The 20,413-nt window shown below is 43.2% G+C and overlaps 3 protein-coding genes across 3 annotated transcripts in view; 2 read left to right on the top strand and 1 right to left on the bottom strand.

The window, feature by feature from the left end:
* The window catches only part of LOC144670314 (histone H2B-like), a 1,149,071-nt gene that overhangs the window by 778,925 nt on the left and 349,733 nt on the right, over positions 1 to 20,413 (top strand). The window lies entirely within an intron of this gene.
* On the bottom strand, positions 1,834 to 7,562 carry LOC144670329 (histone H2B-like). Its single transcript, XM_078532808.1, has 3 exons — positions 7,516 to 7,562; positions 7,028 to 7,104; positions 1,834 to 2,437 (listed from the first exon to the last, which is right to left on the bottom strand). Exons 1-3 carry the CDS (start codon positions 7,560 to 7,562, stop codon positions 1,995 to 1,997), a joined length of 567 nt encoding a protein of 188 aa, XP_078388934.1. The 3' UTR covers positions 1,834 to 1,994.
* On the top strand, positions 14,778 to 15,238 carry LOC144670243 (histone H2B-like). Its single transcript, XM_078532729.1, has one exon. It carries the CDS (start codon positions 14,778 to 14,780, stop codon positions 15,153 to 15,155), a length of 378 nt encoding a protein of 125 aa, XP_078388855.1. The 3' UTR covers positions 15,156 to 15,238.

Genomic DNA, 20,413 nt, shown 5'->3' with positions numbered 1-20,413 from the left:
GTGTATCCCTCCGGTGCACAGATATATCATAGAATATCAAAGAATTTGCATAGCACTGGAGACCATTCAGTCCTTTCGTGTCTACATTTGCTCTCCAAATGAGTGTTACGACCTAATGCTTCCCCCCGCCCCATCCCTGCACAGGTCTGGCAGCATCGGTGTGGGGACAGAGTGACCGTCCCGAATCGGCATTACGCTTCATCAGAACCAGAATGAAATGAGTTCAGACAGCGAGCAGCCCTTTCACAGACTCTGTGAGTGGCTCTGAAAAGAGCCTTTGGGTTATTAGATTAAAGAATGGCCGCTTCATTTGGTCTTCGAGGCCGCAGCGGCGCCGGTTTTCTTGGGCAGCAGCACGGCCTGGATATTAGGCAGCACCCCGCCCTGAGCGATGGTCACTCCTCCCAGAAGCTTGTTGAGCTCCTCGTCGTTGCGGACGGCCAGCTGCAGGTGTCTGGGGATGATGCGGGTCTTCTTGTTGTCCCGGGCCGCGTTACCGGCCAGCTCGAGGATTTCAGCCGTCAGATACTCGAGCACAGCAGCCAGATAGACCGGGGCTCCGGCACCCACACGCTCAGCATAGTTGCCCTTTCTCAGGAGCCTGTGAACACGGCCCACCGGGAACTGCAGTCCAGCCCGGGAGGAGCGAGATCTGGCCTTGGAGCGAACTTTACCGCCAGTCTTTCCTCTTCCAGACATTTCACAATCTCACTAACACTTTCACAGTGAATGAGGAAATGCTTTCGCATTCGCTTCTCTTATAGCTTCGGGAGGAATGGTGCTGCGGGAATTGCTGATTGGTCATTTTGTTTTGCGTCACATAACGTTGTTCATATCACCAATCAGATATCTACTGAACTCACCAATCCGGAGACTCCACGCAAGAGGGCGGAAAATACCGGCGCCAAATTTTAAGATTCCAACTGATTTTTCTTTGAAATTTTAAAAGCCCGCCAAATTTGTAAAAAAAAAGCCAAGAAAGAACGGATCGAACATAGTACTAATTGGATAAAAGCAAAATACTGGTGATGCTGGAAATCTGAAACAAAAACAAAAATACCTGGAAAAATTCATCTGCGGAGAGGAACAAAGTTGACGTTTCGAGTTCTAATTGGAAATGCTTACTCAGTATTTAGTATTTGAATGTTACATTCACTGGATCTCTCTCTCAGAAAAACTACAGTTTTTCGTATATTTCAGTTTCTGATTTTCTCTCTGGGTTTATGTGTATCTGAAAACAAGTCGAAAATAACGGCGCAAACTTACGGAATGTATTTTTTTATTCGACATCGAAATTACCGCCGATATAAAACAAGAAATACATTTCATAGAGAAAATCCAGTTAATAGTGAACACGGTCTGACGACAAAGTTTTACAAATGTCCGTCTCTGATGGGACTATTCACATTTTATCCTAAATTCCAGATTCGCTTTAAGAATCCGGCATCAATTCAAGGTTATCTCGATCCGTCATGAAACCTTCTTAGCAGCCGGCTGAAAGTGCCATTTACATCGTTCTGCTGATAGACGGGAAATTGTAGATATTTGGGACAACCAAAATTGAACATACTTGGAGTAAATTTGCCAGAGTTGAGGCTGAAGGTTGCTGCACAACCGGTGCTTACAGGAAATGAACTGATCGATTATTGAGGCCAAACTTGAACCGAATTCGCATTCTATTCGCTCTCTCTCCAAAACCAGGGAAAGGGGTCGAATATGACGCGTCTTAAAACAAAGTGTAGAGGGTGAGCGGCAAGTCATTAATTTATGGGGTAACATTAACGAGCCCCAACAATTGAACGAGAGTTAAATTTACATTGCCTTGAATCTCTGATTGAAACGTGATCAAAATAACAATTTCACAATTCGAAATGCTTCGTAGTAAAATCATAAGTTATAAGTAAAGAAATCATATAGCTTTTTCAGAGAGATTGTGAGTGGCTCTTAAAAGAGCCGTTGTGTTGTGAATGTGTTTTTCAGTCCGTTGTGGGGTTTTACTTGGAGCTGGTGTACTTGGTCACCGCCTTTGTCCCTTCCGACACGGCGTGCTTGGCCAGTTCCCCGGGCAGCAGCAGGCGCACGGCGGTCTGGATCTCCCGGGAGCTGATGGTGCTGCGCTTGTTGTAATGGGCCAGGCGGGAAGCCTCACCCGCGATGCGCTCGAAAATATCGCTCACGAACGAGTTCATGATGCTCATGGCCTTGGAGGAGATGCCGGTGTCGGGGTGAACCTGCTTCATCACTTTGTAGATGTAGATGGCGTAACTCTCCTTCCTCGACTTTCGCCGCTTCTTGCCGCCCTTTGCTACCGGTTTCTTTAAGGCTTTCTTGCCTCCCTTCTTGGGAACTGGTTTCTTCTCATCAACCATTGTTACTGTCACACACAGAATAAAACAAACCCCTTCCGAGCGCCGATTAAATAGACAGTCTGACAGACCTATGCTAATGAGGAATGGGGAAACAATGATTTTGATTGGACAGTTAAAAAAATACAACAGCCACTTATTTTGTACTTTTCTCTGATTGGATGTTTAAAGACACAAATCAAATTTCGAATTCTCCACCAATCATTAGCCCTTTTACTACAATCACGAAATAAATTTTATCAGGATTCTCTCCAGTCCCAGTTTGTGAAGATACACCGGGAATTGTCGACTGGTTGTTCGTGCGAGGGGCCCTTCTCCACAGAGGGACTGAACGGAAATGCGGGATTCCTCCTGGAACTCTTGTAACGTGTGCGAATTACTGAGATATTGTGTGAGTAAGTGTGTGTGAGTGGTAGTGGGTTGAGGCTGTGGTACGCCGTGTGAGTGTAGAATTTATTCTGTACCTGTCTTTGGGAGCGTTTAAGACTCATTGTGCGTTTGTCAGTTCAGGATGAATGTGAGTGAGCGGGGGATCCATTCTCAATTTGGGAATATATGCTATTTTGGATGAACTCCGTATCTGTCACCTGCGGCTTAAATATGAGTGCAGGATTTATTCTGTACCTGTCAGTTCATTGAACTACAAATGAGATTCACACCGTGTTTCTCAGTCTCTGACACTGTAGATCAGTGTAGCATTGATTGTATATCTTTCAGCCTGTGCTACTATCCGACTGTGCACTTTTCATTCACTCTCAGAGCCTGGGACTGTGTTTGAATGTGAGATTAGTGCTGGACATGCCAGCATATGATCCGCAATGTGAGTGTGGAATTCAGTCTGTATCTGTCAGTTTCTGGTATTGAATGGGAATGTGAGTCATTGTCAATATCTGGGAATCTTTTGAACATATTCTGCATCTGTTTGTCTTCAGTGCTGAATGTGAGATTACTTCAATCAGTCAGTGATACTGTTTGTGACTGTGGGATTAATTCTGTCAGTGATACTGTGTGTAAGAGTGGGATTAATTCAGTCATTCGGTGGTGCTGTGTGTGAGAGTGGGATTAATTCAGTCATTCGGTGGTGCTGTGTGTGAGAGTGGGATTAATTCAGTCATTCGGTGGTGCTGTGTGTGAGAGTGGGATTAATTCAGTCATTCGGTGATGCTTTATGTGAGAGTGGGATTAATTCTTTCAGTCGGTGGTGCTGTTTGTGAGAGTGGGATTAATTCAGTCATTCGGTGATGCTGTATGTGAGAGTGGGATTAATTCAGTCATTCGGTGGTGCTGTATGTGAGAGTGGGATTAATTCTTTCAGTCGGTGGTACTAAAATAGATATGAACATACGAACCAGGAGCAGGAGTAGGCCCCTCAGCAGCTCGAGCCTGTTCTGCCATTCAATTAGATCATGGCCGAGGGATAGGCAGTGGCAAATATTTAAAGGGATATTTCAGAATACACAAAATACATGCATTCCAATCAGAACCAACAATTCCAAAGGGAGGGCCTACCATCCGTGATTACTAAGAAAGTTAAAGACAGTATCAAACTTAAAGTAAAATCAAAGATGGGTCGCAGGTCAGAAGATTGTGAAGACTATAACGAGCAGCAAAGATGACAACAATATTAATAAGGGAAAAAATGGAGTACGAGAGAAAGCTAGCTATTAATATAAAGATGGATAGGAAGAGTTTATGTAGATGTTTAAATAAGAAATGAAAATAGTCCTATAGAAAAGGCATTTCGGGAATTGAAAATGCAAAATAGGGAGATGGCGGATGAACTAAACAGATATCTTGCTTCAGTCTTCACCATAGACGACACAAGTAATACGCTGGAAAAAACTGTAAATCAGGAAATGGAAGGGAGGGAGGAACTCGTGGAAAATTACAATCACCAGGGAAGTGGTATTGAGAAAATTGTTGGGGCTTCGGTCCAGGTCTGGATGGATGGATTTCACCCCAAATTCTTGAAAGAAGTGGCTAGTGAGATTGTTGGTGCATTTGTTTTAATTTTCCCCAGATATGGGGAAGGTTCAATTAGATTGGAAAATAGCGAACGTAACTCTTTCATTCAAAAAGGGAGGGCGACAGAAATTAGAAAGCTAAAGGCCAGTTAGCAGAACATCTGTCAAAGGGAAAATGTTACAAGCTATTATTAAATATAGCAGGGCACTTAGAAAAATTCAAGGCAATCTGGCAGAGTCAACATGGCTTTGTGAAAGGAAAATCATATTTAACCAATTTACTGGAGTTCTTTGATGGAGTCACATGTGCTGTGGATAAAGGGGAACCGGTGGATGCACTGTACTTAGATTTCCAGAAGGCAATTGATAAAGCTCCACATCAAAGGTAATTGTGGAAAATAAAAAGATCACAGTGTAGGGGCTAACATATTGGCATGGATGGAAGATTGGTGAGCTAATAGGAAGCAGAGAGTTGACATAAATGGGTCCTTTTTTGGTTGGCAGGATATGGTGAGTAGTGTGCCAGAGTGATCAGTGTCATAGAGTTAACTAGCACAGAAACAGACTCTTCAGCCAATCATGCCCATGCCAGCCATCAAATCATTGCTGGGACCTCAACTTTTTATAATGTATATAAATGACTCGATGAAGGGACTGAAGGAATGGTTACTAAATTTAATGATGGCACAATGATAGGTAGAAAGTAAATTGTGAAGAGGACTTAAAGAGGCTACAAAGGGACATAGAAAGTTTGAGTGGGCAAAGCTCTGGCAAATGGAGTATAACGTGGGGAAATGTGAAATTGTTCATTTTGGCAGGAAGAATAAAAACGAAGCTCCTTATCTAACTGGTGAGATATTGCAGAGCTCTGCGATTCAGAGGGATTTGGGTGTGCTAGAGCATAAATCACAAAAGGTTAGAATGCATGTACAGTAGGTAATTAGGAGAACTAACACAATGTTAGCATTTATTGTGAGGGGAATTGATTTCAAAAAGAGGGAGGTTCTACATCAGTTATACAGGGCACTGGTGAGACCACATCTGGAGCCCTGTGTACAGTATTGGTCTCTTTATTTAAAGGAAACATTTAAATGTGTTTGAAGCAGTTCAGGGAATATTTATTAGACTAATACCAGGAATGGGCCGGTTGTCTTATGAAGAAAGATTGGACGGGTTAGCCTATCTTTGTGACTGGAATTTAGAAGAGTAAGAGGGGATTATATTGAAACCTTTAAGACCCTGAGGAGTCTTAACAGGATAGATGTGGAGATGATGTTTCCTCTTGTGGGAGAAGCTAGAACTAGGGGGTCATTGTTTAAAAATAAGGAGTCACTCATTTAAGACATTGATGAGGAGAATTTATTTCTCTGAGCACAGTGAGTCTTGGAACTCTTCCTCAAAAGGCAGTGGACGCAGAGTCTTTGAATATTTTTAAGGTAGAGCTGCATGGATTCTCGATTAGCAAGGGGGTGAAAGGCTATTGGGGGCAGACAGGAATGTGGGGGTGAGGATCACTTTAGCTCGCTCTGCTTTCACGCCCTCATTTAAGTTGAAAATACTCATCATGGATACACTCATTTCTCCATCCAAAATGAGTGTAAAATTCAATCACATCATGAACGCTGTTACCTAGAGGTACCTTCACTATGAGGCTCTCAATTAATCCTGTCTCGTTGCTCAATACCAGGTCTCGAATACCCTGCTCTCTGGTTGGCTCCAGAATGTGCTGTTTTAAGAAAGTATCCCAGAAACACTCTATGAACTCCTCATCTATGTTACGTTTGTCCATCTGATTTTCCCAGTCGATATGTAGATTGAAATCCCCCATTATTATTGCTGTACCTGTCTGACAAGCTCCCATGATCTCTTCTTTTATACTCTGTTCTACCGTGCCGTTAAATAGTCTGGCCCACAAGTGACTTCTTGCCTTTGTCATTTCACGTCTCAACCCAAACCTGAATCATCCTGGATTTCTGAATTTAGGTCATCCCTCTCTAATGTGCTAATATCGTCATTAATTAACAGAGCCACCCCTACACCTTTTCCTGACATATTTCATTCCTAAATATCACACACCCTTCAATATTCAGGTCCCAAACTATGTCACCCTGTAGCCGTGCCTCTCTGATGGCTATCAGATCATTCTTATTTATTTATATTATCAGTTAATTTGTTACATTTCAAATGCTACATGTGTTTACATACAGAGCCTTTAGTTTTGTCCTTTTATTCTGTAGCTACAAGGCTTATCTGCTGATTTACTCTTCGATTTATGCTATCTCTCCCTTCCTGTCGTGTTCTGTTTATCACTTCCCATATTAATACCTTTCTTTCTTGCCTTGTCTCTACTCTTTGAAAATGTGATCCTTTCCACTATTCAGTGTGTTTACATACATGCAGTGTAAACGTTGCATTCCTCATTGTGCTTCTTAATCTGCCCCTATCTAATATGGCATTGCTTCCTTCTCCAGTATTATCCATCACTCTCCCTCCTCTCTGTCCTTATTACTTTCTGGTTCTGCTGTAAATTGATGACCAAGCCCCATGCCAATTTAAATTAAATATTCACCAACCAGATTAGTAAACCATAAACTAAAATTGAACTTGGTGCCCGTGCTTGCAAAGTACAATGGATCAGAACTCCAACAAGTTAACTTCTTGGCCACCTCTGCTCCCTGTGAGTGACACTGTACTTACTGTGTGTGAGGAGCTGACTGCACTTCCCCTTGTGTTGTAGAATCACATAATTTATTCTGCTGCTTTCAAGTGTTTGCCTATCGGAAGAAAAAGTGTTTATTATAATTTAAGAAGAGGTGAGGTCGAAGATACAAAGAAACCAAAACAATTATTAAATTAATAATCATTCCGAACAACTGCAAGTCAGCTGTTCAAGAAGGCAGCTCACCACCACCTTCCCAAGGGCAACTCGGGATGGGCAATAAATGCTGGCCCAGCCAGAGAAGCCCACATCCCGTGAATGAATAAAAAAGGTAAGACAAACAGAGTCAGTGTCTGAATCCACTGCAGTGCTGCAGCACTCAGCTGCTAAAGACCAAGGACTTTGTTCCTGTTACAACAATTTCCTGCCATCCAGAAACAATCCACTGCTCCAGGAGTGGGAACGAGTGACGGAGCAGGGACTATTGTGTAGGTCAGATTTCTAACTGCCGCTCCCATGGACTAACCGTTCAAGTGAAAGCAAACAGCCGCTGTTTAAAATGTGTCTCTGCATTAGCGGCTGTTTTAAACCATCTTCTTCCACTCACAGGCAGTGCTGGGGAGGGCAGCGCGCATGCGCAGAATGCTGCACAAACTCAGGACACACAAATATTGAAAATTTCCGGCACAGAACGAGGCCATTCGGCCCATCTTGTCTGCTCCAGCCCCAAAATAGTTTGATCCAGCCTCACGTCACTTTCCAGCTCTTGCTCCGTGAGTCCTGTCGGTCCCAGCAGCTCAGTGCGGATCCAAGTGTTTGTTAAAGGCAGTGATGCGCTGCTCTCCCCCAGCTCTGCCTGGGACTGGAAGAAGATGATTTCAAACAGCCGCCAATGGAGAGATCCCGCTCCCGGGGGAAGGGAACAAACAGCAGCCTCCTGGGAGGAGGGAGACAGAATGGCAAGAAGCTGTTATTGAAAATCATTGCTGCTTTCTCTCCACAAAACAACAATGAACATTTCTGATAAAAGCAAAATACTGCGGATGCTGGAAATCTAGAACAAAAACAAAAATACCTGGAAAAACTCAGCAGGTCTGACAGCATCTGCGGAGAGGGATACAGTTGACGTTTCGAGTCCGTATGAACCTTCATCAGAACTAAAAAATAGAGAAATGAGATGAAATATAAGCTGGTTGAGGGGGCTGGACAGGGTAGAGCTCGATAGGGGGCCAGTGATAGGTGGAGGCCAAGAAGAGATTGGCAAAGATGTCATAGACAAACGGATAAAGGGGTGTTGACGGTAGTGATATTATCTAAAGGATGTGTTAACTGGGATGTTAGGGGGAAATAAAGGGATACAGTAATTATTAGGGGGATACTAGGGGTACAGTAAGTACTTATTGAAAGGGAATGAATTACTTAAAATCTCCAAGCACATTGGCAGTAGAAGGTTACCAGATGAACCTTGCACAGCCTTAAGGGCCTGCAAACAACAGAAAGGCCTTGGATAAAAGCAAAAAACTGCAGATGCTGGAAATCCAAAACAAAAATAAAAATACCTGGAAAAACTCAGCAGGTCTGACAGCATCTGCGGAGAGGAACACACTTAACGTTTCGAGTCCATACGACTCTTCAACAGAACTAAGGAAAAATAGAAAAGAGGTGAAATAAAAGCTGGTTAAGGGGGGTGGGACAAGTAGAGCTGGATAGAGGGCCAGTGATAGGTGGAGATAGCCAAAAGGTGTCATAGACAAAAGGCCAAAGAGGTGTTGAAGGTGGTGATATTATCTAAGGAATGTGCTAATAGGTGTCATTAAGGGCAGAAAGCAGGACGAGCAAGGTACAGATAGCCCTAGGTGGGGGTGGGGTGGGAGGAAGGGATCAAAATAGGCTAAAAGGTAGAGATAAAACAATGGATGGAAATACATTTAAAAATAATGGAAATAGGTGGGAAAAGTAAAATCTATATAAATTTTTGGAAAAAAGGGGGATCGGAAAGGGGGTGGGGATGGAGGAGAGAGTTCATGATCTAAAATTGTTGAACTCCATGTTCAGTCTGGAAGGCTGTAAAGTGCCTAGTCGGAAGATGAGGTGCTGTTCCTTCAGTTTGTGTTGAGCTTCACTGGAACAATGCAGAAGGGCAAGGACGGACATGTGGGCATGAGAGCAGGGTGGAGTGTTGAAATGCCATTGAAATATAGTATAACCTCAGCTGCAAACTCAGATTCCAGTTTGAAACTCACCTAGACCATTAACCTCAAGGATACAATAACAATTTGATTCGTACAGACTGAGATAGAGACCACATACCTGTCTGAAAAGCTGAGAGTATCAGAATGGCAGATACTGTATTCTGTCTCACAGAGCAAACTGAGTAAACAGGCAAGTTTAAAATTCTCACAGGCTGCTTGAATGAAAATGTATCAATTTGATTATTAAAAAGTGAATTACACTGACACAGCAATGGAGTGTTAGATCCAAAGATACCTGAGCTTTCACAAGTGTGTTCACACAGAAAGGGATTTAATACTAGGTCAAACTCACAATTACTTTATTAAAACCTACAGCCTCAGTGGCCTGTTTCTGTTCTGAAATTTCAACATGGACTGAACCTAGACTTGTAAACAGTCTCAGAAACTGAAGGTTATGCAATGAATCCCACACTGTCAGAGTAGCAGAGACTGACAGATTCAGAATGATTATCAACGACATGTCCAGTACCATAAACTGGCAGATACATACTAAATACTACACTCAAAATTCCTGAGTCTGAATAATATTCCATTTATCTGACACAGACATAAAGTACCACTGGCAGTGAAAGATAGTTACAAACTCACATCAAACACAAACACACACAAACAGACCAAAGGTTAACAGTTACATAATCAGACACCAATTACCAAAGACTGGCAGTTACATAAGGAGAAAACACTCACAGTATCATGGAGTGGTAAATATGGAGTAAATTCCACAGTCACACGTTACAAAGTCCAAGAGCTATGGAATTAATCTCTCACATGTACAGTACCAAATGCTGACAGATACAAATGACACATTCAAATTGAATACTAATAGAATGGCAAATTGAGAATGACTCACAGATGCAGATTGAATAACACATTCACATCCTGTGCCAGGTGCCGACAGACATACAATTGCTCCCACCTTTACATATAGAACCAGAGGCTGACTGGTACGGAATGAACCTGAATCTCAAATCGAGCAGAATAGATGGACTGATGCATAAAACCTTCAGAAATAGGAGCTGGGGTTGGCTATTTGGCCATTTGACCTACTCCATCATTCATTAAGACTGATGTTCAACCTCAACTCCACTTTGCTGCACTCTCCTTATATCCCGAGCATCCAAAATCTATTGACCTCTGTCTGGAACATACTCAATGGCTGAGCTTCCAAATCTCTCTGGCGTGGAGAATTCCAGAGATTCCCAACACTTTCAGTGAAGACATTTCTCCTCATATCATTCCAAAATAGCCAATGCTGTGATCTGAGATGGTGACCACATGTTCTAGATTCCAGAGCCAGGAGAACCATTTTCTCAGCATATACCCTGACAATCCGCTTAACAGTTTAAAATGTTTCATTTAGATTACCGCTCATTCTTCTAAATTCCAGGGAATATAGAGCTAGTATACTCTATCTCCTCATTAAAAAATCCACTTCTCACAGGAACCAATCTCGTGAACAATTATTGCCCTCCCTCAAGAGCAACCATGCCCTTCCTTATGTAAGGAGACCAAATTGCACACACTACTCCAGGTGTAGTCTCACTAGTGTCCTGTATAATTGGAATATTTTTCACTTCTATAATCCAATCCTTTGTAACAAACATGAACATAACACTTCCCTTCCTATCTGCTTGCTGAACCTGCAGATTAACTTTCTGTAATTCGTGTGCACGGACACCCAGCTCCCTCTGAGTGCAAACATATTCCAGTCTCTCACATTCACACATGTTCTTTTTTCCCTATACAAACTGGGCACATTCACACCACCATATTGTATTCTATCTGCAATGTTCTTGCCAACTCAGACAACCTGTCTAAATGCCTTAGCAGCTTTTTTGTGTCCTCCTCACAGATTAATTTTCCACCTAATTTTGTATCATCAACAAAATTGAATATGTTCCATTCAGTACCCATCTAAGTCATCAATATATATTGTAAGTAACTGATGGTCATGTATTATCAAGAGTAAGTTAGAGCCTGCCAATCCAAAAGTGTCCTGTTCATTCCTACACTGTTTTCTGCCCATTAACTAATCCTTGATCCATGCATATGTATGATCCCCAATCACAAGTTCTAATTTTGTGTAATAAACTCCTGTGTGGGACCTTTGCAAATCGCTGAGCATAATTACACACCCCCTCAGATTACAAGGCCCTGTGTTACCAAAACAAGGGGAGAACCTTAAATTCACATTAAATGACAAAGAGAACAGGCAAACAGTACCTGCTTGGAAGATATTGCATGACTCCCAATATTGTACCCAGACTGCAGATTGAACTATGCATTGCAGATCATTCCCCAAACCTCAGAGTATCAACAAGCTAGATGAAGCAGATCTTACACACCGGCCAATGTATCAGATTGTATGATATACAGACATTCAGGATTGTGTTCACAGAAATGGAATTTTAATCCAAAACTCTGAGATAATAGCTGATTAATACCCGCATCTCCATTAGCTTCAGTTAAAACATATTTTATGTTAAACATAGGTCAGTCTTACACTCATAATACATAGAACGGAATCTCACAATTGATACAGCAGAGGGAGGCCATTCGGCCCATAGTATCTGTGCCAGCTCTCTGCGAGAGCAGCTGAGCTGCACCCACTGACATATTCTTCCCCACAGGCCTGTTTAATTTTCCTTCTGTTCTTTTTCTATTTCTCTCTTGTCCAATGAGCTTAAATTATCTATTCACATGGACACAATCGCTTCTCTTTATAGACATCGACCATATCCACTCAATATCCATCCTTTCCCAAGGTTAATAGTCACAGCTATTCTAAGGCAACGCTTATTACTGATGAGGTTTCAACTGCAATATGAATAACTCCATATTGGGATTCACTTATCTGCCATATTCTTCGCCATTACCCTTTACACTCTCTGATAGCAGGTTTAGTTGCCCTGAGCTGTGTCTGGTACCCATCTCAATTCTCTGACTGAAGTATAACTGCTTTCATTGGATTTACCTTAGCAAATGAGGAGGGATCTACCGTGGTTTGTTCGGTTTTAAACATCACTTTGCAAATTCATACTCCCAGCGAGAAGCCTGATCTACTGAGGATGTAAACCAGAAATTCAGACTTGTATTCTACCTGATTTCCAGGCATTGGAATTAATTTCCATCCAGATTCCTGTTTTGCACGACCCAGTGGGGAATCTCCTCACTCACAACACAAGGTCATATAATTACAGGTCTAAATAGCAGTTGATAATTCTGACACTTTTTAACATTTATGCATATAAAGGCCACTTGATAAGACTGTTCGATTAAAAATAAAGATAGCCAGCCTGATATGAAAATGTGAACTTAACTCTGAAGTGGAGATATTTTCAGGTAGGCCCAATTCTGACAATCATCTAGAGTGTTAGTGATAACTGGTTACTGTAGGAGATGTGAGCTTTTTTATTCATTCATGCGATATGGGCCCATTCCTAATTGCCCTGGGGTAGGTAGTGTTGAGCTGCCTTTTTGAATACAACTGTGTGGTTTACTCGGCAATTGTAGATGGCAGTTCAGAGTCAACTTCATTGCTGTGCTTGGTCCTAGGATCCAATATATGCCAGACCAGGTAAGGATGGGGATGATAAATCTACTTTCCTAAATATTTGAAGGTGTTAAACTTAGCATTTTGAACGCTATTCCTGAGATAAATATTAGATACAGATACACAATCAATCCCAGAGTCACATGCAGCATCAAAGACTGAAAACTAAACAATAACTGTCTCTCTCACATACAGTCAAGTCACTCACCATCCTGAATTGGAATTATATCATTCTTCCTTCACTGTTGCTGGGTCAGAATCCTGGAACTCCCTTCCTAACCGCACTGTGGGTGCACCCACAACACATGCACTGCAACAGTTCAAGAAGGCAGCTCACCACCACCTTCTCAAGGGCAACAAGGGATGGGCAATAAATGCTGGCCCAGCCACCGTAGCCCAGATCCCATGAATAAAAAAAAAATACAGCACCAGAGACTACTCAGCAAATCTTACACAATACCAGACACTGAGACATACAGTATGAAGACCAATACATGCACAGTAAAAAAGAGACTATCACAGAATGAATCCCAGCATGCACACCATGCCAGAGACTATCAGATACAGAATGAATTCCACAGTCACAATGTACTGGAGATTGAAAGACATAAAAAAAAATAATCCCACATTCACCACAGTGCCAGAGAGTGACAGATACAGAAGAATCCCACATCACACAAAGCACACTCATGATAGATACAGGGTGATTCTCAAATTGTCCCAGAGATGTAGAGATACAGAATGAATCTGACATTCACACAATGTCACAGACTAAGAAACACAGAGGAATCTCAGAGCCGAGGACTAATAGAGACAAAATGAATCCTTGATTTCTGAAGACATCAGGCACTGAGTTACAAAATGGCATCAAAGCTTACACAGGGTACCAGAGTCCAACAGAAACAAAATGAATTGCAAGCTCCCGTACAGTGCCACTGATTGAGAGAGAATTGATCCCACTCATATCTAATACTATCCATTGAGGCAAATTCTACATTTAACAGTCTTTGGTGATCTATGTGACAGTGGGATTACTTCTGTCAAAAATTGCAACTGATGGGGCTGTTGAGAATGAATCACACACTCTGAATCAGTACCAGAGACTGACCGATACAGACTGAATTTCACACTCCCATTCAGCAACGGATGTTGACAGGTACAGAGTTAATCTCACATTCACACACATTATCAGACATTGACAGTGAATGAGAAGTTCAGACTCAGAGATAGTACCACAGACTGAAAGACATCGAATCAATACAACTCTGACCTACAATGCCAGATACTGACAAATAAAAAAAATCATTAACATACAGTTACAGAGACTGACAGGTACAGAATAAATCCAATAATTTTCGTGGCGGAGAGAAACACATACTGATTTAATTTCGTACTGGCGTGTAGTCCCAAGAAGCGAATTATTTCATTTACATGCATCAATAACGGACAGATGCACAATGAGCCTCAGGATATCAAATTAATCCAACATTAAGACATAGTCCCATCAAGTCACAGATACAGAATAAAGCCAGGCCTCGCACACTGTACCACGGCCTTCCAAACAGTGAAGGAACCCCACACTCACACACAGCATCAGACAGTGAGTAAATCACGCACATTACCAGAGCCTCACAATTCCTGAAGGAACCCCACATTCCTATACAGTCCCTCGCACCGACAGCCAGGCGACATTTCCCGGTGTCCCTTTACACACTGAGAAACTCCGGCCGGAGAGGGTCTTTGTAAAATGTATTTCCTGATTGTAGTAAGGAGGCTTATGATTGGTGGAGAAAGCTAAATATGATTGGTCCATTGATCTATTCATTCACAAAATCACAAAAATAGAATACGTATTTTGTTTTAATTATGTCCAATCAGAATCATTGTTCTCCCATTCCTCATTAGCATATATCTGTCATACTGTCTATATAATGAGCGGACGGAAGGGGTTTGGTTTATTTCTGTGTGAAATTGAGATTGAAGATGGTTGATGAGAAGAAGAAGCCAGTTGCTAAGAAGGGCGCCAAGAAAGCGGTGAGTAAACCGGCAGGAAAGGGCGGCAAGAAGCGGCGAAAGTCAAGGAAGGAGAGTTACTCCATCTACATCTACAAAGTGATGAAGCAGGTTCACCCCGACACCGGCATCTCCTCCAAGGCCATGAGCATCATGAACTCGTTCGTGAACGATATTTTCGAGCGCATCGCGGGTGAGGCTTCCCGCCTGGCCCATTACAACAAGCGCAGCACCATCAGCTCCCGGGAGATCCAGACCGCCGTGCGCCTGCTGCTGCCCGGGGAACTGGCCAAGCACGCCGTGTCGGAAGGGACAAAGGCGGTGACCAAGTACACCAGCTCCAAGTAAAACCCCACAACGGACTGAACAACACCCGAAACACAACGGCTCTTTTAAGAGCCACCCACAAACTCTCTGAAAAAGCTGTACGATTGCTCCACTTCTAAAGTTATGATATTTACTGTGAAGAATTTTGAATTATCTAATTGTTATTTTCTTTTTGTTTCAATCACAGCAATTTTCGGTAATGTAGATTTAACTCTCGTTCAATTATTGAGTCTTGTTAATAATGCCTCATCAATTAATGACTTGCCGATTACCCTCGGCGCTTTGCTTTAAGACGCGTTAATATTCGGCCCCTTTTCCCTGGTTTTGGAGAGAGAGAGAGAATAGAAGCAAATGCGTCAGTCTTCAGATCTGGTCAAGTTTGGTGTCAATAATCGATCAGTTCATTTCCTATCAGCCCCGGTTGTGCAGCAACCTTCAGTCTCAACGCTGGCAAAAATTTTCAGTTTTGTCTGTCATAAATATCTACAATATACCGTCCGTTTGTAGAACGATGTAAATGGGACTTTCTGCGGCTGCTGACAGGGTTTCATAAAGGATCGAGATTGACCCCCGGATCACGGATTCTAAAAGCGATTTGGAACATTGGATAAAATGTGAAATAGTCCCATCAGGGACGCGTATTTTTAAAACTTCCAATTCGTACTATGTTCTAAGAAGTCCGTTCTTTTTCATTTCTTTTTAAAAATTTGGCGGGCTTTTAAAATTTGAAAAAAGAACAGTTGAAATATCAAAATTTAGCGCCGTTATTTTCCGCCCTCACTCCGTGGAGTCTCCGGATTGGTGAGTTCAGTAGATATCTGATTGGTGATATGAACAACATTATGAGACGCAGCACAAAGTGACCAATCAGCAATGCCCGCAGCACCATTCCTCCCGAAGCTATAAGAAAAGCGAATGTGAGAGGATTTCCTCATTCTCTGTGGAAGAGTTTGTGAGGTTGTGGAAATGTCTGGAAGAGGAAAGACCAGCGGTAAAGCTCGCTCCAAGCCCAAGTCTCGTTCCTCCCGGGCTGGACTGCAGTTCCCGGTGGGCCGTGTTCACAGGCACCTGAGAAAGGGCAACTATGCTGAGCGTGTGGGTGCCGGAGCCCCGGTCTATCTGGCTGCTGTGCTCGAGTATCTGACGGCTGAAATCCTCGAGCTGGCCGGTAACGCGGCCCGGGACAACAAGAAGACCCGCATCATCCCCAGACACCTGCAGCTGGCCGTCCGCAACGACGAGGAGCTCAACAAGCTGCTTGGTGGGGTGACCATCGCTCAGGGCGGGGTGCTGCCTAATATCCAGGCCGTGCTGCTGCCCAAGAAAACCAGCGCCGCTGCGGCCTCGAAGACCAAATGAAGCGACCATTCTTTAATCTAATAACCCAAAGGCTCTTTTCAGAGCCACTCACAGGATCACTGAAAGGGCTGCTCACTGTCAGGAGATGGAGTTATTGTAACGTTGATTCCAGTTTTATGAAACTAAAAGATACAATATCAGTTCGATGAGTATGAACTGAGCTGTAACTTTCATACTAATCCTAAATTTTCAATGTCAGACTGAGAATACTGCTGCCAGTTCCAGACTGATCTCCATTTTACATCCATGTCAAAATTCTCACTCAGAATCAGACTGAGTGTCACAGATCAAATCGATCAGTATCACCTGAGTTACACCCGCATCCCAAGTGAGTAGCAGGTTGAAAGATACATTATCTTTCACAAATGTGTTCACAGTGACAGCCATTTAACACTGGACCATAACTTACAAATATTGTTTGCTTAATAGCTACCACATCAGTGGTCTGTAACTGAGCTGAAAATTTGCATCGAATGAATCAAAACGTAAACAATCCCAGAGACTGAATGTTATACAATGAATCCCATACTCAGTCACATACACTGAGTGACAGAGACTGACAGATAGACAAGAATTCTCAACACACATTCTGTGCCAGATCCTGAAAGATGCAGCTGTTTTTTTTTCTCCCTATATTCATTCATGGGATGTGGGCATCGCTGGCTAGGCCAGCATTTATTGGTCATTTCTAGTTTCCCTTGAGTAGGTGGTGGTGAGCTGCTTTCTTGAACCGCTGCAGTCCATGTGGTGTAGGTACACCCACAGTGCTGTTAAGGGAAGGAATGTCAGGATTTTGACCCAGCAACTGTGAAGGAATTGCGGTATATTTCCAAGTCAGGGTGGTGAGTAGCTTCGAGGGAAACTTCCAGGTTCCTATATGCCTGCTGCCTTTGTCCTTCTAAAAACTGGTTGTCTTGGGTTTGGATGGTGCTGTTTCAGGAGGAATGGTGAGTTTCTGAAGTGCATCTTGCAGATAGTACACACTGCTGCGACTGTGCATCGGTGGTGGATGGAGCGAATGTTTTTGAATGGGTTGCCAATTAAGTGGGCTGCTTTGTTTTGGGTGGTGTCTCGCTGCTTGAGTGTGATTGGAGCTGCACTCATCCAGGCAAGTGGAGAGAATTCCATCACACTCTTGACATGTGCCTTACAGATGGTGGGTAGGCTTTGGAGAGCCAGGAGGTTTGTTACTTGCCGCAGGATTCCTAGCCTCTGACCTGTGCTTGTAGCCACTGTATCTATATGCCTAGTCCAGTTCAGTTTCGGGTCAATGGTAACCACCAGGATGTTGACAGTTGGGAATTCAGCAATGGCAATGCCATTGAATGTCAAAGAGCGATGATTAGTTTCCTTCTTGTTGGAGATGGTCGTTGCCTGGCTCTTCTGTGGTGCGAATGATAATTTCCACTTGTCAGGCCAAATTTGGTTAATGTCCAGGTCTTGCTGTATTTGGACATGGACTGCTTCAGTACCTGAGGAGTTGCGAATGGTTCTGACCATTGTGCAATCATCAGCAAACATGCCCATTTCCCACAGTTGATGGACAAAAGTCATTGCTAAAGCAGATGAAGTTGATTGGGCCTTGGATATTCCCCTGGATAACTGACATCCTGGGACTCAGATGATTGATCTCCAACGATCACAACCACCTTCCTTTGTGCTAGAAATGACTCCAGCCAGCGGAGAGCTTTCCCCCTGATTCCCATTCGCTCCAGTGTTGCTAAGGCTCCTTGATGCCACACTCTTTCAAATGCTGCCTTGATGTCAAGGGCAATCCATCTCGCCTCCCCTTTGGAGTTCAGTTCTTCAGTTCATGTTTGAACCAAGGTTGCAATGAGGTCAGGAGTTGAGTGGCCCCGGTGGAATCCAAATTGAGCGCCAGTGAGTAGGTTATTGCCACTTGTTAGCACTGTTGATGACCCATTCTATCACCTTACTAATGATCGAGAGTAGACTGATGGGGCAGTAATTGGCCAGGTTGGATCTGTCTTACTTTTTTTATAGAGGACAGGCCTGAATATCAACATCGCTGGATAGATACTAGTGTAGTAGCCATATTGGAACAGCTTGGCCAGGGGCACAGCAAGTTCTGGATCACATGCCTACAGTGCTATTGCTGGAGTATTGTCAGGGCTCATAGCCTTTGCAGTGCCCAGTGCCTTCAGACGTTTCTTCGTATCATGTGAAGTGAATCAAATGAACTGAAGATTGGCATCTGTGATGCTGGGGACCTCCGAACGAGGCCGACATGGATCAGCCACTCAGCACATCTGCATGAAGGTTGTTGCGAATGCTTCAGCCTTATCTTTTGCACTGATGTGCCGGGCTCCTCAAACTTTGACAATGGGGCTATTTGTGAAGCCTCCATTCTTGATTGAAAGTGGCAGGACTGCACAGTTAGATCTGACCCGTTGGTTGTGGAATTGCTCAACTCGGACTATCACTTGCTGCTTATGTTGTTTGGCACGAAATTAGTCTTGTTTTGTGGCTTCAGCAGGTTGACACCTCCATTGTAGTTATGCCTGGTGCTGTTCCTGGAATGCCCTCCTGCCCTCTTCATTAAACCAGGGTTGATCCCCTGACTTGATGGTAAGGGTAGAGTGGAGAATATGCCGGGCCATGAGGTTACAGATTGTGGCTAAGTACAATTCTGCAGCTGATGACCCACAGCACCTCATGGATGCCAAGACTAGAGGTGATAGATCTGTTTGAAATATATTCCATTTAGCACGGTGGTAGTGCCACACAACACAATGGAGTGTATCATCGATGTAAAGATGTGTCTTCATCTCCATAGGGACTGTGCGGTGTTTACTCCTACCGCTCCTGCCATGGACAGATACACCTGCCGCAGGCAGGTCGTTGAGGATGAGTTCAACAATGTTTTTCTCCTCACCATCTGCTGCAGACACGGTCTGCGGTGATGCTACAAGGATATTTTTGGTGATGGACCCACCCAGCTTGCGTTCTGTGCCCTTGCCATCCTCAGTGCGTCCTCCAAGTGGTGTTCAACGTGGACGAGTATTGCTTCATGAGCTGAAGAGTGGATAGTGGGCGTCACTATGTTTAATCTGCAGGGGGTTTCCTTGACCATGGTTGACCAGATGCGGTGAGACTGGAATCGATTTTGAGGACTCCCAGGGCAACTGTTATATCTGCTGGTGATCTGTCCTTTCAGTGGTGGTGGTATCTGGGAGATTATCAGTAATGTTCCCATGAGTATGACTATGTGAGGCTGTTGCTTGACTAGTGCCAAAACGTTAGTAAGGATTGACAGGGATTCCAGTTGATGCTAAGTGGTCCATTCGGTTTTATTCGTTTCATAGAACTGAGTGGCATGCTGCCATTTTAAAATCGTGCACATTGTTATTGGCCTGTTTGAAATATATCCCATTTAGCACAGTGTAAGTGCCATACAACACAATGAAGTTTAGGTACCAGAGCAGGTTTCTCCATTTATTGTGGTGAGATTCAAAACCCCGGAATATTACTCTGGATCAGCAGCAATACCAAGCCACCACTGCTGATGACATGCCAATTGTACCACTGATAGATTTAGAGAGAGTCCAAGACTCACATATGCTAACTGGTGCTGACTGATACAAATGGAAGACCACACACACAGACACACACACACGTGACTGAAAAGCAATAAATGAATCCCACAATTCCATACAGTACCAGGTAATTATAGATACAGAAGTAATCCCACTGACAGATAGAGAATTAATCCCATACTCACAAAAAGCACGAGGAACTGAAAGACACATATGATTCCCACACTGACATAGCATCACAGACATAGAATGCAATTGACTGAACTAGAGTGAATATCAATTCACTCACAGTACGAGAGCTTTATATATATATATCCTAGTGATAGATCCGAATGCCTGCCAAACTCATACACAGCTCCAGAG

This window comes from Cetorhinus maximus, chromosome 31 (assembly GCF_964194155.1).
Source record: "Cetorhinus maximus chromosome 31, sCetMax3.hap1.1, whole genome shotgun sequence".
Lineage (NCBI taxonomy): Eukaryota > Metazoa > Chordata > Chondrichthyes > Lamniformes > Cetorhinidae > Cetorhinus > Cetorhinus maximus.
Note: the sequence above shows the minus strand (reverse complement) of the source record. Positions and strands in the feature narration are given on the sequence as shown.